General features: G+C 49.5%; 11 protein-coding genes across 11 annotated transcripts; 6 read left to right on the forward strand and 5 right to left on the reverse strand.

Moving 5' to 3' along the window:
- Positions 1-384: 384 nt before the first annotated feature.
- Positions 385-1482, forward strand: BKA55DRAFT_538669 (uncharacterized protein; the record flags this gene model as incomplete). The annotated part of the gene is made up of 3 exons (XM_046190052.1): positions 385-405; positions 457-867; positions 919-1482. 3 exons carry the CDS (start codon positions 385-387, stop codon positions 1480-1482), a joined length of 996 nt encoding a protein of 331 aa, XP_046050059.1.
- Positions 1483-2235: 753 nt separating this feature from the next.
- BKA55DRAFT_689314 (protein-L-isoaspartate O-methyltransferase) lies at positions 2236-3051 on the forward strand (the record flags this gene model as incomplete). Its single annotated transcript, XM_046199334.1, has 3 exons — positions 2236-2337; positions 2382-2860; positions 2910-3051. The coding sequence occupies 3 exons, from the start codon at positions 2236-2238 to the stop codon at positions 3049-3051; spliced, it is 723 nt and encodes a 240-aa protein (XP_046050060.1).
- Positions 3052-3215: 164 nt separating this feature from the next.
- BKA55DRAFT_566306 (uncharacterized protein) lies at positions 3216-4110 on the reverse strand. The gene has a single exon (XM_046192619.1). The coding sequence runs from the start codon at positions 4014-4016 to the stop codon at positions 3258-3260; it is 759 nt and encodes a 252-aa protein (XP_046050061.1). The 5' UTR covers positions 4017-4110; the 3' UTR covers positions 3216-3257.
- A 205-nt stretch (positions 4111-4315) lies between these two features.
- Positions 4316-5213, reverse strand: BKA55DRAFT_593467 (uncharacterized protein; the record flags this gene model as incomplete). The annotated part of the gene is made up of 3 exons (XM_046195556.1): positions 4316-4347; positions 4689-5128; positions 5176-5213. 3 exons carry the CDS (start codon positions 5211-5213, stop codon positions 4316-4318), a joined length of 510 nt encoding a protein of 169 aa, XP_046050062.1.
- Positions 5214-6023: 810 nt separating this feature from the next.
- Positions 6024-6959, reverse strand: BKA55DRAFT_510181 (uncharacterized protein; the record flags this gene model as incomplete). The annotated part of the gene is made up of 1 exon (XM_046187572.1): positions 6024-6959. One exon carries the CDS (start codon positions 6957-6959, stop codon positions 6024-6026), a length of 936 nt encoding a protein of 311 aa, XP_046050063.1.
- Positions 6960-8015: 1056 nt separating this feature from the next.
- On the forward strand, positions 8016-8890 carry BKA55DRAFT_689318 (uncharacterized protein; the record flags this gene model as incomplete). Its single annotated transcript, XM_046199335.1, has 2 exons — positions 8016-8304; positions 8352-8890. The coding sequence occupies 2 exons, from the start codon at positions 8016-8018 to the stop codon at positions 8888-8890; spliced, it is 828 nt and encodes a 275-aa protein (XP_046050064.1).
- A 1424-nt stretch (positions 8891-10314) lies between these two features.
- On the forward strand, positions 10315-12067 carry BKA55DRAFT_593470 (uncharacterized protein; the record flags this gene model as incomplete). Its single annotated transcript, XM_046195557.1, has 2 exons — positions 10315-10441; positions 10503-12067. The coding sequence occupies 2 exons, from the start codon at positions 10315-10317 to the stop codon at positions 12065-12067; spliced, it is 1692 nt and encodes a 563-aa protein (XP_046050065.1).
- Positions 12068-12442: 375 nt separating this feature from the next.
- BKA55DRAFT_566313 (uncharacterized protein) lies at positions 12443-13838 on the forward strand. Its single transcript, XM_046192620.1, has 5 exons — positions 12443-12809; positions 12867-12894; positions 12944-13036; positions 13090-13288; positions 13358-13838. Exons 1-5 carry the CDS (start codon positions 12559-12561, stop codon positions 13432-13434), a joined length of 648 nt encoding a protein of 215 aa, XP_046050066.1. The 5' UTR covers positions 12443-12558; the 3' UTR covers positions 13435-13838.
- BKA55DRAFT_689321 (uncharacterized protein) lies at positions 13830-15167 on the reverse strand (the record flags this gene model as incomplete). Its single annotated transcript, XM_046199336.1, has 1 exon — positions 13830-15167. The coding sequence occupies one exon, from the start codon at positions 15165-15167 to the stop codon at positions 13830-13832; it is 1338 nt and encodes a 445-aa protein (XP_046050067.1).
- Positions 15168-16238: 1071 nt separating this feature from the next.
- Positions 16239-16836, forward strand: BKA55DRAFT_510506 (acyl carrier protein-like protein; the record flags this gene model as incomplete). The annotated part of the gene is made up of 4 exons (XM_046187606.1): positions 16239-16442; positions 16535-16552; positions 16603-16732; positions 16790-16836. The coding sequence occupies 4 exons, from the start codon at positions 16239-16241 to the stop codon at positions 16834-16836; spliced, it is 399 nt and encodes a 132-aa protein (XP_046050068.1).
- Positions 16837-18122: 1286 nt separating this feature from the next.
- BKA55DRAFT_509238 (uncharacterized protein) lies at positions 18123-20067 on the reverse strand (the record flags this gene model as incomplete). The annotated part of the gene is made up of 3 exons (XM_046187512.1): positions 18123-19607; positions 19718-19836; positions 19950-20067. The coding sequence occupies 3 exons, from the start codon at positions 20065-20067 to the stop codon at positions 18123-18125; spliced, it is 1722 nt and encodes a 573-aa protein (XP_046050069.1).
- Between the last annotated feature and the right edge of the window lie 6281 nt (positions 20068-26348).

Raw genomic sequence — 26348 nt, forward strand, 5'->3', positions numbered from 1 at the left:
GACATTTCTAGACTATCCCCTGTTATTCTTCACACTGTGATGATACCGAACCCGAATACTGCCTCCGGCCGCATATCGACTAAGGCGCTCACTCCCATCGCCCCAGTCCAGGCAGGCTTTCTCCTCCCATCCCGTCGCTGTCTGTTTCGTAATCGTCAAACTTCAAAGTCAACGCAAGCACACCCAAACCCAAAACTAAACTCTTTCGCCGTCGTTCCTTGAAGATCCTCTTTTCTTTTTTTCCCCTCGCACTGGTTCCGTCTCTCCTTTTTTTTTGTTCCTCTTTCTCTCCAACGTTCTTCCCTTCCTACGACATCACGTATCTTTTCCTCTTGGTAAGCGGATTCGGGAGGCAGCCCGACACCGCCAGACGATTAGCCCATCATGTCAGGACGATACGAACGAGTGAGTCGCGAGTTCAGCAGCGATATTTTGAACATACTGACAGGGTCTCAGATTAACGGTCAAGACGAGGACGACTTTGGCGCCCGAAACAATAACAACAACAACAATCTCTCTCATCCGGTCCCCCACTCGCCACCTCCCTCGTTTCACTCTCGTTCTTCTTCTCCGCAACCAACGCGCCAGGTTGATTCTACTCTCGCCGATGCCTTTGACGATGATGACGATAGCGACGATGAGGTTGATGATCGGAGGCGATTGATGCGACAGAACTCGACACCATCTATGGAGAATGTCAACACGATACCAACACCTGCTCAACCGGCTGCTCCGGCACCAACGCCGTCTGGTTCTAGGTCAACAAGGATTGTAGGAGGTGGTTCTGGATCAGATGGTGTTTTTGCCAATTTGTCTGCGCGCCCGGAGAGAGGGAGCAGTGATCCCGAGAAAGACGAATTACCACCGGTATGTTGCCCAGACAAACAGCCTTTTTATATGTGTCACTAACTTTAATAGTCCTACGAACAAGCCGCGGCCGATGCTGCTCCTCCATACTGGGAGACGACTATTCTCGCTCCCGGAATGGGAGGACCCGACGAGGTTTACATCGACGGCATGCCAGTTGGCTCATTCTTCTCCTTTGTCTGGAACGGCATGATCTCAACATCCTTCCAGCTCGTCGGTTTCCTCCTTACATATCTTCTCCACTCAACCCACGCCGCCAAGAACGGTTCTCGCGCTGGTCTCGGCATAACACTTATTCAATACGGTTTCTACATGAAGGGCGTCTCCGAAGACGAACCCCCAGCGATGAGCGGCCCCGATGGCTACGCCGCACCACCCGACCCCAACTCCCACAACTTCAAACAAGGCGACGTAACAGACGACGATCTCGGTAGCATTAGTGGAGGCGAGTGGCTAGGATACGTGCTCATGGTAGTCGGCTGGTTCCTTCTTATCAAGAGCGTCGCCGAGTTTCTACGAGCACGACGTCACGAGCAACTCGTCCTTCAGAGCCCTGATCGCGGTCTTGGTGTACCGATTATCGCTGAGGGAGAGTCAAACGAGCGGGTAGTATAAATTAGCGGGTTTGAATATGTACAACAATACCATCATATCATGGAAGCGCATCAGTCGAGAGACGTAGGCGTTAACTCTTTTCCTTTGGGCGTTTCTTGGGTGGATGGATGGGAAGGATATTTTGGTTCCTACTACAAGCTTAGTGTTTGGCGCGTCACACGCAGTTTCATACGTCTCTATATACGTCTCTTAACATGATTTTGGTTGTATTTATGTTTTGATACTTGATGGCAATCCAAGAACCGTAGGTTTTTTAAGGATCATCATGAGTGTGCGAAGAATACTCTTCCTTACTGTTCTTGTCGTCCTACATTTGAGTTAGATTATCATAAACCCGATAAGAAAGATCAAAGCCTCTATTCCCGAATAATTTTTCTTCCCCAGTCTACTAACCTGGCAGTTTAAGATCTCGTAAATTAAAGCCCCTGTAAGTGAATGTCAGTGATTTGGTTTGTGGGGTTACCCGTCGCCGATCCCCGTATTACGGTACGGCCCCGCACAAGCTTCGGCAGCTCGGATTACGTCTTTACGATATGATGATAACATTACAACTCACTCCTTCCTCTCCAGAATCAGTAAAACATTACTTAACATCAGTCTTACATCTCATTCTCCCCTGCAACTTTTCACATCATTGATTCTCGCACCGTCATCGTGGCTTTCACCAAGAAATCGCTTCGTTTCCCCTCTCTTCTTTCTAGCCTCTACAGAAACACTTCTCGTCTTACACACAAGAGACTCTTTAGTATCAACATGGCGTGGAGGTGCAGCGGAGACACTAACTCAGCTCTTATTGATAACATGTGGAAGAATGGTCTCATCACCGACCCTCGAGTGAAAGAAGCATTCCTCAAGGTAAACTCCCCGTCCCCCCTCTTAAACTCATGCTGATCATCCAGGTTGACCGAGCACACTACGCTCCAGCAATGCCATATGAAGATTCACCCCAGCCTATCGGCTACTCCGCAACTATATCCGCACCCCACATGCACGCCTCAGCCATCGAGCATGTTCTCAGCTACCTTCTCCCCTCATCAACATCGCCGGCACCTCGGGTCCTCGATATCGGTTCTGGATCTGGGTATCTCACTCACGTTATGGCTGAACTTGTCGGTGAGAAGGGCCTTGTCGTTGGTCTTGAGCACATTCGTCAGCTTAAAGAACTTGGTGAGAAAAACATGTCGAAGAGTGTGGAGGGAAGAAGATTGCTGGAGAGTGGCAAGGTGAGATTTAGGTTTGGTGATGGGAGGAAAGGATGGGTTGAGGAACCGAGAGAGGGAGAGAAGAATGAGGGGACGGGGTGGGATGTTATTCATGTCGGGGCTTCGGCGGTGGAGATTCATCCTGAGTTGCTGGAGCAGTTAAAGGCTCCTGGATGGTAAGTGACACGTTACTCGTGTGAGGGTATCCGTGCTAACGAGCTTTAGTATGTTCATCCCAGTTGATGATGACAAGATGGGGTATAATCAGCATGTTTGGAGAATTGAGAAGGATGGGAATGGAGAGATCACGAAGAAGAAGCTGTTTGGAGTCCGCTATGTGCCGTTGACTGAGGCACCGAAGGCGTAGGGAGGACGTGTTACGATGCCCTTCCTGCACTGTTGAAGCATATTGTCAAAGTTGGCATTTTATAGTATGAACAAGTCAATAATCTATCCTTTGTTTTTATTCCCGTCAAATCATAAATCATGCCCAGCCGTTAACTCCATGATATGCAAGCGAATGTGCCCATTCTTTTCCCTCGTGCCAGCCAGTTCCCTTTCTCTCCCTGTTTCTCATAGAAACCGCAGCCCAAAGATCACGGCTGCGATAGCTGACAGTATACTTGGCGAATACAACCTGGGGCTCTCATTCGCAAGCCCTGGTGCCGCCTTGGACCCTTCACCACCAGATCCATTTTGCGTGCCTGTCGTTCCACCTTGGCCACCAGCTCCTCCACTACCACTCTGGCCACCTCCTTGCCCGTTGGAATTACATCCCCCAGGTGGGCAAATCTTGGCCGTTGAGTTTCCAGCAGGAGTCGCAATAGGAGCCGGCGCAGCTTTACATCCTTCAAAAGGACAAGGACTTCCAGCTTTTCTCTGAACTGCTGTAGGAGTAGGAACAAGCGTCGCCTGTCCACAAAGCGTACAAGGCGTCTGCACCACAGGCGGAATAGTTCCATTCTTCGCACAACCACCATCACAGCCATCGATCTGATATAAACTCAGCACATCCTGTCCTCCACACTTGCCGCTGGTGTCATCGCCAGGGACACAGAGCTCAGTGCAACGAGTCTCATCAACGAGTTCGAAAGATGCAGATGCACTGCCGTTATCGCAGTAGCATGTTCCGCTGCCAATGGCGACGAGGCTTCCTTTGGCGGCACAGGCTTGAAGGCACTGATGAGTTGTGAAAGGAGTGGGGAGGGTTGTTGCTGAGAAGGTTGAGGATTGAGAGATGCAGCCGATGTATTTTGGGGGAGGTTGAGGGAGGGCGACTGCGAGGAGGAGCATGGGGAGGAGGATTAGCAGATGCATCTTTGTAGTTATCATTGTAAGTTTTGTGTGAAGCGAGATCTCAATGTCGGATTACTGAGTTTTTGTAAGTAGTATGATTGATGATGATGTTTAGCCAAGCAATCTGCAGGTCTTATATACTCTTGTTCCATCCCAGCCTCTTCCTTGTCAATTATTTACAGCATTTCCATGATAAGGCTCTTTCAATGGATAACATTCTTTATCCCCGGATATAACAGATCTAGAATCACTAACATATGGGGTTTGGCAATTTGCGTTCCAATCCGCGGCAGACAATGTTGGCGTAGTGGCAGGCACTTAGTAGCAGATATGTCTCAGACATCAACACCATAATTATGAATGCTTACTCGGGGTTGATCAGGTCGGTTTTTCAATCTCAAACTCGTAAACTGAGAGAGCTTTAGGTTAAAGGGAGTGCATTGTTCCTTATTGTCATGCGATAGCTCATTACTCATGAGCTACAATAGAATAAAGGGTTTTCCATGTCGATATACATTTAGGTAACATTCTTCAGAAGACCAGCGCCAGACCCATTACACCGGCACAATTCATAAAATTGTCTTGCAGTCCATCAATGTCTCAAATCATTTTCTCCTAGCCCTAGCAAATACGCATCGTCATCCCTTAAACCTTACCAACCACAACAGCTCATCACCAGCCTCGTCCTCTAATCCTCATTCTTCTTACAATTCGGCGTAACAGTAGGGGCCACATACTCAGTCCCACAACCAACTGGACAATCCTCACCGCAAGGATAACTGGTCGTAACCGTAGTAGGCGACTCAGGACAACCACAAACTGAACTCACCGTCGACAAGGTCAAACACATCAGTCTAATACAATCCGAACAAATAGTCGCTGTCTCAGTAACCGTAGGACATTCAGGCTTCTTGGTAGCAGCTCCATAGGCTGAAGCGTAGGTGTAAGAAGTTGCGCAGCCTCTGGGACATTTCGACTTTGAACAGGGGAACGATGCGCCAGAGATTGGGACCTTGGAGGGACAGTTGCGTTGGGAAGAGATTGTTTCGATGGTGAGACAGGCGGGGACGACACAGGTTGTGCAGAGGGTTGCAGTGGTTGTGACGGTCGGGCAGGGCTTGGAGGATTTCTTTGCGATGGTGGGAGAGCTGAAGGTGTTAGTTGGGTGTGTTTGGGTATGGAAGGGAGGGATTACATTGCGAGAAAAGCTGTAAGGAAGTAGAGAGACCACATGTTGTCAAGATATACGCAGGGGTGAAGTTGTAGTGTTAGCTGAAGAATTTTCAAGAAAGAATGTGTTGCCAGTGATTTTGAGACTGATACAGCAGCAATATACTCAGCTTTTATACTCAACCCTCACACCTCCAGAATACCAACATCGTCAGCCCAGACCGAAATACGAGGTTTTACAAAACCTATCACAATCCCTGCCGACGATCCGATCATTGTAGTCCAAACAGAATCTCACTTTCCAAACGAAGGAATGAGGATGACGGCCGGTGATGTAAGCGAAGCGCGTGGATTGGGTTGGAGGCTGAAAAGATACCGTAGGAGGACCCCTGAAGATCACTGTTGGATAGCCGCATTGACCGTCGGCATTTATGTGAGGGGAAGGAATACGAATGATATGATGCAGCGATTACTAAATTAGGATCATGAGTATTTACTTTGGGTGAGGCTATATTTAGATAGGTTATTGCGATGATGATCATTGTTTTCGAGTATCTCAGTGTTCCCTGAGACGCTTCTGTATATCTGGGATGAGGAGGTTTTGCACACCCTAAGTGAGTTGTTGTCGGTCATGAGAGTGGCTCTGGCAATACGATAGCTGTAAGACTGAATGAGGCCTTCTTTGAAAGACAGTGCGTAGCACAACGTACGCCTTGCAGATAGAATGATGAGACCAAGACAGCACGCAACCAAGTCCTAATGCTTCTAATTGTCATGATCTATCGGAAGCCTTCATAGGAGATGCAAACCAGCCGTTGAGGCAAGTCCTGTAACCTTCTAAAGCCATTTGGTATATGCCAACGTCTAAAATTCTCACTTCTCCTCCTTCTCCCTCTTCCACTCATCAACCACCTTCTGGACAACCTTATCAAGATCCTCATCCTCCAATCCTAACTCCTTCATCGCAAACGCATCTCCCCTCTTCGGCCACTCAGCATCCAGCGCTCCCAGCACAAACACAATCTCTTCCATCGCATGGTGGCTAAACTCCACCGCTAACTTATTAACCTCCCTCTCCAAGAACGCCTTCGAGTCCACAAACTCCTTCTTCCACTCCACGCCTGTAGCTTTCTCCAGCGCTGCTACAACCTCAAGTTGTGTCTTGCAGAAACTTTGAACGTAGAGGAGGCGATTCTTCGTTGTATCGGGACGCTCGAGAACTGCGACTAATGCTTCGGCCACGCGGTGGAGTGTAGATGCTGAAGCTGGGACATCGCCCTTGTCGAGGATGACAGCGGTGTTGGTCTCAAGATCGGTGTGCAGTAGACCATCGCGAATACCATAATCGAAGAAATGTCCACAAACAAGCGACGTCCACGAGAAACCGGGGTATTCCTTCGCAAGCTCGACGGCCTTGCTCCTTACGGTATCCTTATCACGATACAATTTCAACAATTTCTTCGCCTGTTCACTCTGCGCATCACAGCTCCCAAAATCGGCTGGAATGAATCTCTTGACACCAGCTTTCGCAGAAGCTTCAGCAAGACGTAAATGCTGATCAACGACGCCCGTTAAGGGAAAAGAAGCAATAACAGCATCTTGCTCTTTTAGAATTGGGATCAAGCCTTCAATGGAAAGGTCATCGGGGATTGTGACAATATTCACGGCGGATGCGTGCGCGGGGGTAGATTTGGATGATGCGCGTTTGGCGACGGAGACGGAGAAGGAGTTTGATGCGACCAGACCTTCGAGAAGGACTGAGCCTAGATTGCCGTTTGCGCCAACGAGGAGGACTTTGTTGATAGACATGATGCGATGGCAAGTTATTGGAATAGTCGGTGAAGATACTGGAATCAAGCAAAGATACGACACCGCGGGGTAGTTCAGCTATGTAATGCGGGGTACATTTCGCAATTGATCATCTCAGTTATTTAAGCCTCTACTCACAAAAAGCAATCGAGACATCGGGATGACGCTCCGATGTGAGAACCCGGAAAGTCACCCCGAAAGTGCATCTCTCCCATCGCGGAGGCCTTCCGCCGCATCGCTAGCGCGAAACAACCAGCAGATAACATCCCTTGTGACAACATTCCCAATCAGGTAAATACACTAACGAGATATGCCGGACTTCGGTGGTGTTATTCGTATTTGATTGCTCCGTGTCCGAGTGCGACGCCGGGTCTTAGCGCGCGTATCTCCGGCCGCGAGGTCCACAAAAGAGTCCGAGAGACGCGGGGAGCCGATGTGTGTAAGGGTGAAGTGATGATCTATGACGATGAGAATTGAGGCTGAATGTGCTGATTTGGAGGGGGAATCGTATAATTTACGGATAAGAATTTGGACTGAAAGGGAAGCCTCAGTGTCAGCAATACAAATGTGAGTGAATACAGATTTGAGAGTGATGATAAATGTATCTAACATTTATTGTACTACGAATATCGATCCAATGTTTTCCATAATTGTCAAATTGATGCAAATTATAGCATTCTTACTATGTACTTACTCATTTCTAAGAATACATCAGCCAAGATACTTGACTCCTTCGAACCCTATCAAATCCTTGAATACATACACATCTATCCAGTTTTAAACATCACTCCATGTGTCGCCCTGCGGGCCAATGATCCTGATCTTCTCTTCTATTGGAGAGCCCTCGCGTGTAAGTATTCTTAAATCCGCCCCGTGCATCACCCCATTCGTTACAGTCTCGCTTCATCGCAACCGTCTTGTCGCACTGGGGTAACTACCTCACATTGCACTTGCACCTGTGAATCAGTGGCAGAGAAAACAGCGAGATATATGACCAACCCCCTCCTCATTCTATCTCACCTCAAACCTTAACTCACCTTCAACACCAACATCAACATGATCGACAACAAAGAAATCGTTCTCATCACTGGTGCCAACACTGGTATCGGCTTTGAGACTGTCAAAGTTCTCTTCAATTCTTCAAAGCCTTACCATGTTCTCCTCGGAAGTCGTGATCCTGCCAAAGGAGAGAAGGCTGTCGCTGAACTAGAGCGCGAATGTCCTAGCTCCAAGAGCAGTGTGGACGTTGTTCAGATTGACATCACTGATGATGAGGCTATCGAGAAGCTTTTCGAACTTGTGAAGGAAAAGTTTGGGAGGGTTGACATTCTCGTCAACAACGCTGGTAAGTTGCTCAACGTCTAAAACTTACACTTATGCTAAACTTTGCAGGCGCAAATTTTGACGCATTCAACGATGCCACCGATCCTAAGAAAGCTCGTGAGCTCTTCAACAAGTCCTATGATGTCAACGTCTCAAGCACACAAGTTATGACTTCAGCATTCATCCCTCTCCTCCTTGCCTCGCAATCCCCACGCCTCCTCTTCCTGACCTCTGGCCTTGCGACCCTCGAAGGCGCACACAAGTCATACCTAACCAAGCTCGCGGGCAACGTTCCCCAGGGCTGGCCTAAGGAAGGAATCCGTACAGCTGTGGCTTATCGATCATCCAAGACCGCTCTCAACATGATGATGCTATCATGGCACCATCTTCTTAAGGGCGATGGTGTCAAAGTCTGGTCAATCAGTCCTGGGTTTTTGGCAACAAGCCTTGGAGGAAACCCTGAAGTGCTGAAGAAGGCTGGGGCTGGTGATCCAGCGACTGGTGCGGAGCTCATCAAGAATGTTATTGAGGGTAAGGGGGATGAAGATGTTGGAAAGGTTATCGGACAGCCTGAGTGGGTTGGGGAGTCTGGAATCCAGGCATGGTAGTCCTGTTCTGCTGGGATGTCATTACAAAAATGACTCGGTGAGATAGCAAGACCTGGAGTTAGCAATACTCTTAGCAATTCGGCGAATTTTTATGTTGACGCGTAACTTCTTTCAGTGACAGCAATTTGCAAAGCCACTTTGATGATGTATCTATCGTCCGCCATCAAAAGTCCCTACCACAGAACAATCATAGCTTTGGTCTTGGCGATCCGAGCGCCATAAAGAAATGAAATGAAAAAGAAACTTCTGCTCGCTCCCTTGGCAGTCTATGCGTTGAGAGTATACGTCATTGCAACTATCCAGCTCAGCCCTTTGTGTCATTCGCTGGCAGTTTGTGGAGGGATGTTCCATGTAAGCGGAAGTTCAGTGACGGCGCATTGCACAAGACCAGTTTCTAGAGTTGGAGATGGACCCTTGTTGAACATGTGATTAGAATCAGGGTCGAAAGGGAATGTTCTGAGAATAGAATAAAGAGGAAGGAATATGGAGGTGGCTTGGATTACGAAAGATGAGGATGACCTAGAAACAGTGTGTGTGAAGTAGTTGGTACAGTATTTAGCGGTGATGATTGTAGTGCCACAGTGCGAGACTTTTCAACTCCCGGAACCCTTTCAGGCCCGGCATCGCAACCCCTGATCCACAAAGTGACGTCGGCAGTGCCGCGGACTGCGTTGCGTACTCCGGACGCGTCTCCACAGCCTCCGACTTTCTGACTCCAATTCATTGAATACGCCCATCACCATGAAAGTGACAGTATCACAAACCAAACAAAAGCTTACAAAAATAAAACAGCAACAAAAGGACAACACAGTAGGTAGGCAATCACACTAACGTCTCGGCGCATGAAGCATCTAGAACATCTAATATGGACCCTGCCAAGAATTAACAACTAAAAAAAATAGGCGGCCGTTTAATATTTACTTCCCAGGCACGGCACGGCGCAGCACAGCCCCCGATGCTGTGCTGACGTTGGGTTTTCGCCCTCAGCTTAGGTTCCCGTTAATGAATGGTAGGCAGTTAATAAATAGGTAGGGGAGTAAAAATGCAAGGCTGATCCTTTTTACATATGCAAGGATTGTCTGGTCTTGTTTCTTCTTCACTCGCTCTTCTGCCACGTCGCATCACTCTCTGTTGCTATACATTACCCGTTTTACTTATTAGACTCCCGTCTTCCCCTTCGGCCCAACGTAACGCTTAATACCTTAACTCTACTTTACTCGAACCTAATTGATACCCCAGCGTTCCCTTCCTCTTCGCTTTGCTCTTATTTATTCTGCTAAAATTCTGCCGGCACTTTCTTTGTCACGGAATAACGAGGTTGGAGGTGGATTATTTACTTACTTGGCCAACCTCCCGCTCTCGGGCTTCTTCTCACCTCTCGCCCCCACACCCATCATACCTTTTTCAACATACAACATCCAAGAATGGAAGCTCGTTCTCTAACAGCACTAAATAACCTCGCGGGCAATCCGCCTCAATATCCCATCAACCCAGCGCAAGAGAAACAAGACCCTCTAACGCTCTACATCTCAAGAGTACCGGGCACTCGAGGTAAGACAACACCCCTCTCAACCCCCACCGGATCTGACACTAATACCGCCTCTGTACACAGATGTCATTCTATCACCTTTCAAACCACAACTAAAAAACGTTACCGCCGAAGATGTCGCTAGCTGCCTTTACTACGTCCATTTTGAAGCGCCGTCGCTAGAACCTGCTGGTCCACCACGAGATGAGGAGCATCGATCTTCGAGTGATGAGAGCTCGTCAATACGGAATATTAGGAGGAAGCCTTTGCCCGGTGGCGCAAGACCATTGACGCCTCCTGCGACCGATCATCTTCCTGTACCTGGTTATGGAAACGAGAACCAAGATCCGACGAGAAGACGAGGCCTTTCGGTCAATTCGACCTTTGACCCTCGACAAACGTCAGCACGACATGGTTATGAGCAAGAGGAAGAAAGCCCAGTTCTACCACCTCGACCGACGAACGTCCCCAGAATCCAGACCCCGGAACCTGCTGTATCTCGCAAACCACTTGGACCTCGAACGACATCGAATAATCCATCTGTACTAGGCGACCATCCTCTCCCACCTCTTCCACCTCCCAACCAAGGAGGTCCCGATTTCGATCGAATGCGTGCGACGAGCCGCCCTCCTCTACCGAATCGAAACACAGAAAACCGTTCCCCCTCACCTCGAAAGAGCTATGAAGGAAAGCAGCCTTTCACATTAGCTCTAATCCGTCGTGATCCCAGCACAGGAAATCAGTGGAACGTCGGACATATTTCGTCTTTCCAGTCTGAAGCACCACCACCTGATCAGGACGATGCGAACCCACTGTTCGCCTCTGTACCGCCCGTTGCGCAACCGCCAACTTCCGGGAACCCACCCATAAACGTTCAGATCGAGACTCTTGGCTATGGAAAGTTCCGTGGTATGCCTGCGCGACGAAGTTTCGATGCAGGCCCAGGCTCGGATATGACTCAGCCACGAGACGGCGGTGTTGTGCTACAGAGACAGGTTGCAATGGCTTATGCGAAAAGCTGGGCATCGAATTGGCGGGAGAAATTGCAAGATGGTGCCGGCAAGGGACATGGGCGGCAAGGTAGTGTTGGATCAATCGAATCAGCCGAGGCCTCATCCCCTGTTGAACCTGCGATCTCAATGCATCCAGGTCCAGGACTGAGACCTCGGGGGTACATCTTTACCAGTCCCTGGAATGGAAGATGTGAATTCCGTACAGGAGCTGCTGGTCGAAGCTTGCGCTGCTATCACATCTTGCATGATGATAGGCCAAGCAATCCTCTGGCTGAATTCAGCCAGGGGCAAATTCAAGGTGGTGGCGGCGGCATGCCCGTGAGTGAACTTCGATTTAATCTTCCTACAGCAGAACTCTTCAAGTCTGCTGAAGGTCGTGAGGAAGTCAAGACTCAGCTCCAGGGACATTTCAACAAGTTACTTGGCCGCGACGAACGAGGCAACGGTTACGATAACGACGGCATGGTTTCGCCGTTCGACATTAATCTTGGAAAGGAGAGAGCCGGCGGTGGCAACCGAGGAAAGAGAGCCAAGTTGGGCAAACTCATCATCTATCCTGATGGACTTAAGATGCTTGATCTACTGGTATCTGCAAACATGGGCCTTTGGTGGCAAGCTTGGGAGAAGAGTTTTTAAGGAACTCATGACCATCTAAACCATTTTTTAAGATACTTCCATGATCTTAGGAGTTTTTGTTTTTGTTTTTGTAAAGCTGGTGGTTTACATGTTGACTATTTAACGTAGAGGGAGTTGCCGCGAGGATTGAGACGACGTGACGATCATATGGAAACGGCTGAAATACCAAAGCATAGTAATTGGAAGGTTTATGAAGAACCGGATTTAATTACATTAATTTTCTTTATTAATATGCGATCATTATTGGTTCATGATGTCGAGTGATGATGAAGTTCAATTGACGTTGATCACGTGCAAAGTCACGGGTACTGTTCCAGCCAATCAACAGCCTAGAGTTGTAATCCCGCTGAGCAACTTTCGTAGCCGAACACATCCATCACGTCAAATCCTCGCCTCCCGCCCAGCCCGTCCGCCCCAATTGACCCCGGGACGTCAAGTCAATTGACACTCCTTCGAATCTCCCCTCCTCCTCAAGCATCCTCCTCGACACAATGGCCCACGCACTCATCGCGCGACGCCAGCTCGCCTCCGCTGCCACCAGCAGAGCTAGCATCCTCGGCCTGGTCCAACAGCGAAGCTACGCGACACCTCATGGACCTCCTCCCGCCAACTTCCGAACGAGCAAGCCTGTGCAGTGGACCTGGGATAGAGAGAGCACCCTTGATCGTGTGGGAAAGTTTTTCCTCATGACAGAGATGGCGAGAGGAATGTATGTTCTGCTTGAGCAGTTCTTCCGACCACCGTATGTTACAGACAACCTGGGTATTGACGGAAGGGAATTGGACTGACGAGGGATTAGTTATACGATTTACTACCCCTTCGAGAAGGTATACAACGTCGAACGAAGCTATATACGCAAATAACTGACCCAATTAGGGCCCTATTTCTCCTCGATTCCGCGGCGAGCATGCCCTTCGACGATACCCCTCCGGTGAAGAGCGATGCATTGCCTGCAAGCTTTGCGAGGCTGTACGATACCACATATCTCAAGTGGAAGCTAAGTTGCTGACATGAATCGACAGGTCTGCCCCGCCCAGGCCATTACTATCGAGGCTGAGGAGCGAGCTGACGGATCCCGCCGAACAACCAAGTACGATATCGACATGACCAAGTGCATTTACTGCGGATTCTGCCAGGAGTCTTGCCCCGTCGACGCTATCGTTGAGTCGCCCAACGCCGAGTACGCTACCGAGACCCGAGAAGAGCTTCTTTACAACAAGGGTGCGTATTCCACCACCTCCACAATCTGTCCGGGTCGATTTTCCGAGATCATTACTAACAGTTCAACAGAGAAACTTCTCTCCAACGGAGACAAGTGGGAGCCTGAGCTCGCAGCTGCTATCCGCGCCGACTCGCCATACCGATAAACGATACGAAAAGGAAAGGGAGAGAAAGAGCAATACATGGTTTTTATGTTGTTTTGTTTGTTGCCTCGGGTCGTTTGAAACGTCGCTATTGTAGGAACAGGATTTTTTTTTTTTGGTGGAAAGGCGGCATGGGATACGATGAGGCTTCAGACGGAAGGGAGAGATGGGTGTACATAATCTAGATGTCCAAAAATGCCCCTTTGTCACTCAATTGGTTGGTTTGTGTGAAGCTAACGGTGGGAGAAGTAATGGTCAACAGGAAGCAGTGTACAGTTCGGGCATGGTGGTGAGGTCAGTTCCTTGGTGTTGTGATGAACAACGGGAGTTTCAGCACGTCAACATCATAATCATGATTCATTCAACTAGGTATGTACAACGAAACGCTCAATCTAGACTTATTTGGGAGCTGGGTATGCGCACTTCTTAACCTCAGGCTTGGTCTCAGCAGCCTGAAGAGCAACCTCAGTCAAACCAGAAGCAACCTGCTTCATCCACATATGGTACTGCTTCTCACTAGGGTAAAAAGGACAAGCCGCCGAACCACTCTCCTCACCAAACTCAATAGTGTAGCTCTGCAGCTTACTCTTACCGCAAGCCTTGCCGTAGAATCGACCAAGGGCGTAGTCAGTGCTGGCCCCGGAAGTAGGATACAGACCAACAGCCTCTTGCACGACGAACTTGGTGGTACCAGCACTCTCCATGGACTTCTTCATGCTGTTGCCGACCTTCTTCTGGACGTTGATGTCCTTGGAGGTGATGTATTCCTTGTACTTGGTCTTGGGGGTCTCAGCATCGCCGAGAACACCACGACGTCCGTCGAACTTCTTGTTCGCGAAACTCTCCTTGGGGTCTTTGGTCTGCGCATCATCATCACCCCAAGCGTAGAGAATATCGCCGCCGAAGGAGTGCAGGTCGACGAACCAGCTCAGACTCTTGTACTTGTCCATAACCCAGACGACGTTCTTGGTCTCGGGCTCTGACTCGGGGGCAGTGCCGTGGAAGACCTCGCTGGTAGGATCCTCAGAGGCAACGGAGCTCAGATCAATGTTTGAGCTGAACGCCTTCTTGTAGTTGAACAAGAAGTCGTAGTTGCGGTTGATATCGATACCAATGGCATCAGGGTTACCCTTTGAGCTCTTGGGGTTGCGGTTCTTGCGCCAGCATGAGTTGGTGGATTGATCGAACTTGACACCATCGGGGTTGATGATGGGAAGGACGACGATACCGCCATCAATAGCCTTGCGGACTTGGGCAGCAGTGAAAGTAGTCTTACCATACTTAAGACCCTTACCCGCCTTGCGAGCGTGGAGAAGGTCAGAAAGCCAGTAGACTACATGATCGGGGCCACCACGCTCACGAGCATGGGCACCGCTAATGATGAAGAACTTGGGGTTCTTTCCAATCTTTGCGCCAAGGGTCTTTACACCCTCATAGGTCTTGTAGGGGGGACGAATGAGCTCAACCTCCTTGAAGTTCCTAGCAAGACCCTCAAGAGCGGAAGAGACCTCAGCGGGAGTGAGAATGGACTTGAGGTTGCGGTCTGAAGTGGAAAGGCCCTTGGGGACGATAGTGCCCTTCTTGAAGCGATCGCCCGTTCCGATGGGGAAATCGGGTTCCGGACGGGTGGCCTGTCTAGCGGCGAGGATGGCACCGCGCTCCGAGTGGGGAACTGAGTCGGAGGGGATAAGACAGGCAGAAGCCGAAAGAGCGTAAGCTAAAAGTTGAAGCTTCATGATTGGAACCCGTTGTAAATAAATACCAGTAAAGTCAAAAGGCGATGAGGAGTAAAGAAGTCCAATAGTGGGAGAAGAGGGTTATATTTAAGCTTAAGCATAAGACAAAAGATCAACCCGACACTGAATCTCCCGTACGACGTTGGAATTCTTGGCCCAGTGAATTCCAGTGCCTCTCCTTCCTATCTCAGCCAGCTTCCCGTAAACAAAGTCCCCCGGGAGCAGGGGCAAACTGTTTGTGGTAGGTGAAGCGATAGATAACATGCAGCAAGGGGTCACGATTGGATGAACGCAAGGAACGTTTGTAGACGATCTTTTGGTGATTGCAATTTGACCTGGGGAACATAGACACGGGACATTCATGCTGAGTCGGTAGTTGGTGCTTATTGGGGGATATTGATGCTTGGCTTGAGATGGAAAGATGGAGGTTCAGGGTAGGGATGTGAGATGTCTGGTTTGGCGGTATAGGCTTATGTAATACAAAGGAAAGCAGTTGCCAGGACTAAAAGTTATCTTTCATCTGTCAAGAATTATATCAGCATTTCAATTTGTCAATTGACAGATGCGAGGTTGCTAAACTTCGTGTTATAAGTCGTCCTGGCAATTATTAGTGTTCATGCCATTTGTTTCCCCAGACTGAAAGAGACCAATGGCGACAAGTTCGATTACGCTGACTAGACTACAACCAGCGTTTCAATCAATAAACACCATGCACCATTCAGAGTATATCTCACAAATTGACTTTCAACTCAATTCCACTTCCTCATAAATTCTCATTAAACTCAACTCTTCAATGCCTTTCCTCTTCCTCTTCCTCGGCCTCAGCACCCAATCACATCTTCCCCTTCGCTGACGTATACCGGAGCGTTCCCCCGGTACAGTCACGTGATTCGTCCCAAACCGAGCCTAGCTTAGCTTTCTCCATCGGAACAGACCAGTCAAGCCGGGTAGCAACGAGAAATTTATCATCACCTTCAACCTCATCATCTAAACTCCACCACCGCCCACCGACGTCAATTGACCCTTTCCTCCTCTACACCCGGGAAAAGAGAAAGAAAAAACACAGCCAAAATGTTCCGATCAGCAGTCCTCCGATCCGTCCGCGTCGCCGCCCGTCCCGCCATGCGCTCATTCGCCGTGGCGCCCCGCGTCGCTACCGCCGCCGTCCCCAAGATCCAGAGCTTCCAGGCGGTGCGGTTCTACAGCGCTGGCGGTGCGCTTAACCGGGAGGAGGTTGAGGGCCGAATCATGAGCTTGTTGAAGGGTTTTGACAAGGTGAGAATCATCTCCGAGATGGCAATGGATTCACCGAGGGGATCCCCTCCAAATTGCCGATCCGATAAACCAGTAACTAACCATCTTCTCAGGTCAACGATGTCTCCAACGTACGTCTCGATAATTGACAGATTTCGAATATTTACCTAACCATCCGCAGATCGGTACCAGCGCTCACTTCGCCAACGACCTCGGTCTTGATTCTCTTGACACCGTTGAGGTCGTCATGGCCATTGAGGAGGAATTCAGCATTGAGATTCCCGACAAGGACGCCGACTCCATCCACTCCGGTACATCTAGCCTCTCCCCCTCTTGAGCCCCAAAATACCGTACTAACAACCTTCCAGTCCAACAGGCTGTCGAGTACATCCTGAACCAGCCCGACGCCAACTAAACGTATATCTCCCAAACCACCACCACTATTTCGTCCCCCTCATTGTACAATTACCACTCTCATGACCACCGAAATCCTTCCTCGGCAAGGATTTAAAAGACGCCGATAAAAAAAGCCAGCGGGGGATTGTGAAGGGGTGGTGGTGGAAGGAAAGATATAAAAACGCAATATAACGCATCAAGTTCTTTTTTAATCTCGGCGCACCATGAGACGGTTCATTGTTTTCCAGACGGTCGTGGAGGGAGGCGCCACAGGAGGAGAAAGATAAGGAGATGTTTGAATGAAAGACTTGGCGACGAGTAATCGGCTTGAAGTGTATTCTTGAGCTCCCCCTTCACTGCTCGCGGGATGTGACGATTGGCTATTTCCTGATTCTCATATTGTGAAGCAGTGAATTAGGAGAATGGGGATGTATTAACTTTGCTGAGTTGATGAAGAAGGGTAGATGGTCAAATCTCTACTCTGTGGCTTTGTATAGTGTATAGAAACACCCAATTTCTTTACCTACGTTCTGTGACTGCTCCCTGTAGAGCTCACATAGTCAATATCCCCGACATCATATCTCCACCATGGAGCCTGACTAGCACACAGGCCTCATTATCACGTACCTTAGACAGCCAAAGATCTTTCGAGAACGACATCACATCACCGCAAATGGCTAGGTACTAGGTAAATCCAGTGCCAACAGGCCTGGTGAACACGTAATGTTCATTATACATCCATACATGCAGCTATTTTCATACATGATTTGCCTCGATATATCTAGCGAGGTCTTGACCCCCATTTGCAATTGTTTTTGTAGATCCGAAACCTCCCCAAAACACCATGCCCAAGATGAAGATACCAAGCAAACAGACCCAACTGTGCATCCAGCAACTATAAGTCAGCTTTGCTTACCACCTTCATCAAGCCTAAAAACTGAGTGGGCAAAAATCAGAAGCCATCCGCCCCCCAAAGCAGTTCATGATATGATAGCGATTATCAAGCAATATATGAAAACAGAAAAATGTCAAAAACTCCTGGCCGTGTATCCTATATCCTTTTTGATCTTGGCCATAATAAATTGCTATACATCCTCGTATTTTTCTTTCGTCCGTTCCACTCAATCGTAAAGCTTGTTGGCGAAATGCAGTATGTCGTAGCGATTGTGGTGCTGTCCGCTCAAGATCATGGCTCGTCAACTCGTCACTTACTGTTTTTGTCTAAGCTACCAACTCCGACGCTTGGCTGATAAAACTGAAACCAGTTGTTCAAAGACGCCATCCTCCGCCTTACAGCCTGGTCGTTTATCGGCCGCTGACGGGAACTCCCTTGGTTCCATTGCTTGAGGGCTTGCCGGCGACAGCGCCAGCATAGCTGCTCCAGACATTGGCCAAGCCAGCTGAGGTCCTCTTAGGTGACTTGATAGAAGGCTCACCATCTTCCTCCATGCCCTCCATATGGAACATTTCGTCGTCTTCGTTAATGGGGGTAGTGAATCGGCCATTCATAGATGAGCTGATGCTACCGCTTGACACATGACGCTCCATGCCACCACGTTCACGCTCCTTGCCAATAGGACTAATGGGGCTAATGGCACTAGCGGTAGCACCAGCTCGAGCGGCCGCGGGGTGGAGAAGAGGGCTAGAATTGCCTGCAGTATCATCAAGACGGCTTCGCTGAAGTTGCTGAGAAAGCATGGACATGCCGTCACTGCCAGATCGCAAAGAAGATGGACGGACGAAACCGTTTGTGCCTCCCATCTCTTGTGCAAGAACAGAGTTCCGGAGTGGGCTTCCAACGTGGCCAAAGGCAGAAGCACCTCGGAGAGATCGAGAGGTTTCCTCCTCTTCCTTTTGCCGCTGGAACATAGGACCCCATCGGCTAGGGCTGGTTCCAATGGGACTGCCGTACTTGCTCAGGCCCTCAGCATCGCTGTCAGCTCGCATAGAGCCACGCCGAGCCTTTTCAACTGGAGTCAAGAGATCTTGAAGGTTTTCGGGTACATAATTCTCGGGAAGGTTATCGTCGTCGTCGCCAAAGGCAAAACCAGGCTCCCAGTCTCGGTCAACAGACGTCTTAGGCATGCTGGAACTGAGCATCCGGGGCTTGGTAAAGCGGGACGAGTGCATAGCTCGCCTGCCAAAATACTCCTCCCCGTTGGCTTGATGAGAGTTAGGTGGGCTTCTATCCAGAGGGGCCAAGAGGTGCTCCGACGAACCAAATGCTGAAGTGTGTAAAAGCTTGAGAGTCTCCGACGTACGCGAGTCTTTAGCATTGCTGAGCGAAGGAGTAGGCGATTCGATGCCAAATTGGTTGGGAACGGACGATGGCCATGGACCAGCGGGGAAGCGGGCGGCGTTCGAGATGCCATTGGAATCGAAAGAGGCGGGGAGAGGAGCGTCTAGGACAGAGAGACCCTTGTTGTTAACAGGAGAAAGTCCCATACCAAAGCGCAAGGACTCTTCCTCTCGGGGAGACCCGTAGTTGGATCCGGTATAGGACATATCGATGGTTGGAAGACCATTCTCGAGGCTAGGCTGTCGGCCGAGAGTGTGCTGATCTTGTTCGTCGTAAGGATATGCCGAAGCGTATGCTGGAACGTCAGCGCGGTAGAGGGAGGTGGTAAGGGCGCTTGTGGAGGATTGATTGTTGCTTGCGGAGGTGGGGTTAGATCGACCCGCGAGGGCGGAAGTATTGCCTATCGTGACGCCATTCTTTCCGTAGTTGATGCGTCGACCGTCGGGAAGGATATGGATATTTGCGCATTTCGGACCAAACTTGCAGTTTCCCTGTGGTTGAACGACGATCGTTAGTGTTGCTGTGGATTGGAGATGTTGCGACGTGATGAGGGGTGGATGCGGCTGGCAGCGGGCGATCGATCACGATATGGCGCACTCACCTTTGCAAAGTATTTGCAGACGTTCTCAGCAGCGTTGCTCAGATCATGACTGAAAGGACAGGCATTACCAGCCTGACAAGCACCTTGACGGAAGAACTTGCAAGGAACGTGGGACGTATCTGTAATTCAGTCGTGTCAGCAGGGACGACATTTGGTATTCAAGGTTTGGCGGGGGTCGTGTGCAACATGCAACAACCACGCAGCAAAGCAACAATGGGTGAACATAACGTACTCGGGGGACTTCGGGGTCCATCGAAGCGGGGAGTATTCGCCATAGCGCTCGCCTGAGAGTGTGAACCGCCGTTGGCGACGCTGAGGCTACCGCTCCTGGCGTGGCGGTATTCAGGCATGATACTTTTTTGTCGGGGGGGTTTTTGGGTTGAAGCAATTCGCAATGGAGGGCGAAGTCGGGGGGCGGGCCGAAGTCCAAGGTTCGAAGGAAGGGAAGGTGGAGGAAGGATAGAAAGAAAGTGGAGGGAGTTTAGAAGAATCAGAGTTGGAAACCGGAAAGCCAAAGAGGAGAGTGCTATAATGGTAGCGAGTTGAGTGAAGCCCAGCGGCGGAGCGGGCGGCAAACAATGGCCTGTAGTGGGTGAAAGCGGGCGAGAGTGGCCAAGTGGGCGCTACTTTAGGCGTCGCAGTGTAAAGTTAGGCGTAGCTAACTAAACTCGTAGTAAAACAACCTGGAAGACCTGACGCGATTGATGCAATGCGAGTGATGGGGAAATGGCGGGGGCGTTACGATATTCCTGTCTCTTCTGTTCTGTCTGTGCCTCTGGGAGTCTGGAAATGGCCTGGCCTGGGCTGTTCTTTGCGAGCAACGAGCGACGGATATGGAGGGGTGAACAGACAAAAGTAACTTTGATATCCCGCAGTGATAATATGCTTAAGCTTGTACCTCACGGGGTATGTCGCCGTGCCCGGACTCTTATGGTGCAACCGGCAGCGACGGCATATATCTTTCCACTACCGGTGAGATAATTGCGAGTAAGTCGTAATTAGAGTGGCGCAAGATAATAATAATAATAATAAAACTTGATAACGAATTGAACAAGTCCAGGTTTCTTTCTGAGCTGAGGAGAAATAAATGGAATGGTCGTGCTCGGCGAAAGAGAGGCACCTGACAAACGAGGATCTGATGATCCTGGTTCAGAGAAGCGTTATGCCCTGTAAACCAGAAATACTACCCCGTACTTTCCTATTCTGCAGTACCACTCACTCACTCGAGTACCCGGCAGGCAAGGTAGATGTTCGCATCGAATAGAGATCTGCTTGTATGAGGCCACTTTTGTTTGTTTGGTAAGCCAAGGATATACCTCCACTCTGCCGTTCTATATCCGGAAATGTTCCAGATGGCTTATATGAGAAAATAGTCGATTGACTCTGATCCAGCGGATATCTCGGGATACTTGTTTTGGTGTAAGACGAGTAAGACCTATAACTTTGCTATGCTATGTCGTTTGAGTCTTGTGAGGTCGTGATTTCTCAGGTGACCGCTCACGTAGAAGGATCAGAGAACGTAAAAAGTCGGAGAGAAATAAATGGAAGAGCCATCATATAATACAGCAGACACAATGCTCAAGTGGGAAAAGGCTGTCTCTTAATATACCAGCCTCCTCTGCTTACATAGCCTACACCACCAGACACCATCCATACCCTACAGACCTACACTTTGAGGTCCTAGACTTAGGCAGAAGATTCAACCCGAAAACCATCAACGTGACTGACTATCGGGCCCGAAACAAACCTCATCGTGTGTGTCTGTTGGCCTACACGCCTAGACACCTCTTAGCTTTGGGTGCAGACACGGCTGAGGGTGGGATAACAATGTGATGTGGAATTCTTCAACTCTAGACGATCTGAAACATCCTATCACAACATCCACTTCACAAGTTCACGTATCCTCACCGGTAACAGGCGCGGGAACGTTGCGAACCGGGAGTCAGCCTAACCTCGATGCGCAGTTTTTCAAGCCTCAATCCATGGACCTGGAAAAAAGTATCTTTATGAGCTGCGTATACTTGAGCTAGAAGAATAAACTTTTAGTTTATTTGACATCCCCCTTGATGGCTTGGCCTCCCATTTGCTACATATCCCTCCCAAAAAAGCCATCTGGATGACAAGCGAAGGGAGGAATCAGGCCATCAAAGGGTCACACACGCAGAAGGATGTGCCGAATAACTTGTTCTGATGCATATTCCCATCTCTTAGGGTTGCATTTGAGACCGGAGGAGACATCATGTTAGAATCATAGATCTCATCTCACCGGTCTGGATCTTGTCGTTATTTGAGCTATCGAAACATCCCAGCCTTCTCATCCAGTTATATCTAGCATCAGAAAATGAACTGAAACATGCTTCCAATAGAATATTGCAGAGACTCCGCGAGTGAACCTGGAATGTTAGCCACGATATCGTAGTCCGAGTCCGTCGACGTTGGGGCTTCATGTCTAGGTTCCTGTGCCATCGCCACCGGTAGGTGTGAATCAACACCACCCTCTTCAACACATGCCGATTCCCCATGTCAAATAACATCCATGACAGAAAAAAGCTATCCGTTTTAGGGGGGATATCGACAAAGCTGAAATGCCCGTATCTCTATGCTTGTCAAGGGTCCTCCAAGATTTACAGGTCGCCACCCACCGATTTATTGCCCACCTTAACAGGACCCCTACAACTTTCAAGAGAAATCCAGGGTTCCGCAACTGACGATCTCGCATTGCCTCTTGAATGGAAGGGGGTAAGAATTTCGCGATAATGACGATAGAAGATCCTTGCAACCTGATTCGTAATGTTGTGCGTGGTCTGCTCGATATCTTCGCATTATGTAGTTGACTTAGAGTACCGTGCTGCCTGACTGTACAGAAATGGATATCCCTGTCTGTCTGACATACAGTACATACATACAATTTCCCCAAGCCACCAACCGTTCAAAGTCATCTTGACATCAAGGCAATCGAGGACTATCCCCAACTCGGCCGACCAGACCCTTGACCCTCGTGTCCATGTGCGCCAGGATGCATCCACAGAGAGTCGTACCAGGGTCTCTCCCCATCGACAATCCCTTGGCGTCAGTGCCTCAGCCCAGAACAAGTCGAGGCAGTCTCGATTAGGATAGTAACGCGTTTGCGCTTGCGCAGCTTAACGTCTACCAGTTATCACTGTACCGACTCTGTTGTCTCTGCACTCGAATCCCATCTTGGACGGTGCATTTGGGGAAATGACTTGTTGTGTGACATCAACCTCGCACAGCAGTAGATTCGTATCACAGGAACATGTTATATATCTCCGTGTTAAGACGCCTACCTTCGATTTGTGGAATCATTGCATTCATTCCCTTCTCCTCTGGGCCATTGGTGCTACCCCAATGCATTGTTTGTAAGTCATTGACGCCACTCTCCATGCACAACCCCTGTTGCGTGGGATGTGATAACTTCATCACTGGGGTAGGACCAAATGCAAAAGGATGTCAAGTTGGATATTATCGAGTTACACAATCACATCTGCATGTATGTATTTCCTGCAGTGTCCAGCCCATCCCACGACATATCGGGAAGACGTGGTTGGGGCGCTGTTCTAGTGGAACTCAATCAACTGCTTCCAGCGGCTTTGATCCCCTGACAAACGCCCAGGCCAGTGCACTTACAGCGGATGTCTTGTAAGGGGGGGGGTAGATGACGGTCCGAGCGTCGAGTCGGTGGGTCTCTGATCCAGAAATAGCCATGCAGCCTTGGTTTGTAGGCACCTCAACTTCAAAACTCCATTTATATCAATCATCAGACATTCACGATGAGGCCTGACATTTGTTACGATACAACGCGCATAACCGAGATGCTCTGTTCTATGCTTGTCTCAGAGCTATTCAGGCTATTTTAAAAGAATGATACACTTACCGTCATCGCGCGGGCGAAGCCGGATCTAGCGAGGCTTGGAGTGTCGTTGTTTATCATCACCACTTTTCCCACATGACCTCTCATTACCGACTCACCGCGTATGCTATCTCCGGTCTACCCACACCTCCCTGATGCAGCCGCACCTTTTTTTTTCTTTTTCTTTCTGTCTTCTCATCCTCCGGCTCGTTTCGTTCCATCCCGAGCCTTGTCCATCTCCACTCCGTTCAAATATCCCGCGATGCCGCTGTCTCCGCGCATCCTATCCGGCAACTATGGCACTTTTCCTGCTGTAAGTCTTGGTAGCTATCACTAGTCTGCAGATGCATCGTACGGGTAGCTTCCGCAGGTCAGGATGGCTGTCTATGTCTGCCCAAGGTACATACTCTTCAGTGACAGCCGCATTCACTCAGACCAATTGACTGTCTCGTCGCATCACACATCCTTGCCTCTTCAGCTCTGATTGTACAGTGCTGAATCTAGCTGATTCGTCTCTGGATGTTTATGTTTTGCAGGCGTTCGCAGGTGATTGTGCATGGGAACTGCCTTGTATTGGAGTCTTTGAGTTTCGGCCTTGCAGATCTCAACCAGTAAGCTTGAGCTTCACCTGTCTCGGGATCAGTTTCTAGACCTCTATAATCAAGGAACCTGTACCCGATTATCGATCAGAAAAAGGAGAGCAACCTTCTCCAACTTTTGAGACTACTCTCTGCTGCGCCACGACCGGGCGAGATGTCCTTGGTCAAGCCATCAGCCTTGGTTGTCTCAGGCGGGTGATCATCAACACCACCACCACATCCTCATCACGACGCCTTTCTTGATTCGTTCCTCTCGCATTCCCCCTACACCCATCTTTCTTCCTTTCGATGCCTTTGGTTTCGCGAAACACCCCGTATGTTCGTTTCTCGTGGCTAACAACTGCCGAGAGGGACTGGCGTCTCAGACCGGGGTCATGATATGGAAATTTGCCTCTTCTGTGATCTTCAGACTCAAAGCCTCTGTGTAGTTGGTCAAGTCTAAAATATACGACAGCCTTGGACAAATGTATTGACTGTTGCATCTAAAGAATATTGATTGTCTGGTGGCTTGGCTGGCGTCCCCAGATTTGGCACCTTCAGCCTTTCACATCGCATAAGTGGCGGCCCTGTCGAATGTTCTAATTAATGTACGTTGCTTGTTCCCGCCCCCTCTCTCCGCAAAGCTGGGTTCACCTTGCATGTCTGGCTTTGTCTCTCCTCGAGTCACCGCCAAACAACAACACCACGAGACGCCACTCTTACAGCCTTTCATCCATGATCCGGAATAAGCGCTCGGCAAGTGTTGCGCTAAGCAGAATGACACCCACTCAATGTACACCACCCGTCCCCGTGCACTCGATTTCTCGATCGCCCAACCACTCCCACTCAGACCAAGAGATTCCTGGTCACTACACCCTCAGATTCGATGAGATCGACTCTTCCTTGACATGGGCAACATAGTTGCATCTTGAGAAGCCTCATGATCCCTGCCCCACATCATCCGACTCAGTCCCGGCGGCGTCATCAGTCTTCCTCCCCCACCATGATCACGACTCTTTGGTGTTTATCGCCCCCTTGGACGCGTTGCGCCTGTGTCGCCAAGCCTGAATTGTTTTGAATCCTGCTACACTTGGCAATAGGAGTACACAGTCCGGTCAAAAGTCACCGGCGTTGTGACATTCCCCCGCCTGCGTCAAGGGTCCTGTCTGTATCCCCTGCTGCAGAGACCCTGAGGACGACCGCAACGGCCACTACGTCTAGGTCCTGCAAGAAATCATCATTTACAACACAACTTCCTGTTTACGTTGATGGTTACAGTAGACCCGAAGGAACCGGATCGCTACAACCATGCTTCACCCTATCATCCAATGTTACTCGTGAACACCACACTGGCCTTCAAAGCATGACATGACACCATGCTTATGGAGTCACGACAAAGCACTCTTCTATCATCAACTCCGACGTTCTAGAGCGCCTGACGGGCTCTTCCAAGGTCTATGATAACACCAGTCATGCGCTCCACGACTAGCACAGCGCCCAGATCCTCGTTTGCTGACACTCTCATGACAAAACCCAATGGCATACCTTGCTCCTCTTCGGATGACCTTCTTGCCTGGCGCATGTCTTAAGCCCGGCCTCGTATCAGCACCGACGAATGGGACGGGCCGGTGAGGTGAGGTGAGGTCAAAGACCCTCCGGCCGGACGCGTGACGAGCCGCGTTCTCTCCACTGCGGAGGAGACGTCGTGGCGAAGATTGGGGAATGTTGATGTTGCAGTGAAGGAACTTGTGGCTGGTGCTGTTGATCAGTTTGGAGAAGGGGTGTAAGTGTGCCAACCATCCAGTGATGTTGTCGAACCGTCAAAACACGGAGGTGAGCGAGGTGACAGATTGTGGCGTTTTATTCTAGCGTATTCGTCGAAGAACGAAGGCGGTCTGTTCTCCCTTTTTGGTCTATCATGGTCGTGAACTTGTCTCCTCCGGCAACGTGAGACAAACAGACGCAAATGGAGAATGCAGGTAGGTCTCGAGTAACACTCGGCTAGAAAGAGGAAGCTTTGGGTAATATTCTTGTCGAGTCAGGTATTGATGGATGTGCCAAGGCATTCGAAGGACTTTTGATACGGTTGAATCCACATCAAGGGTCACGAGAAGGTGTCGAGGAGAGAGATATCGTAAATGAGAACATGATGTCGGTTGGTCATCAGTGTAGTTTTGGGTTCGGA

Source organism: Fusarium redolens (genome assembly GCF_020744475.1).
Source record: "Fusarium redolens strain MPI-CAGE-AT-0023 chromosome Unknown BKA55scaffold_7, whole genome shotgun sequence".
In the NCBI taxonomy this organism is placed as follows: domain Eukaryota; kingdom Fungi; phylum Ascomycota; class Sordariomycetes; order Hypocreales; family Nectriaceae; genus Fusarium; species Fusarium redolens.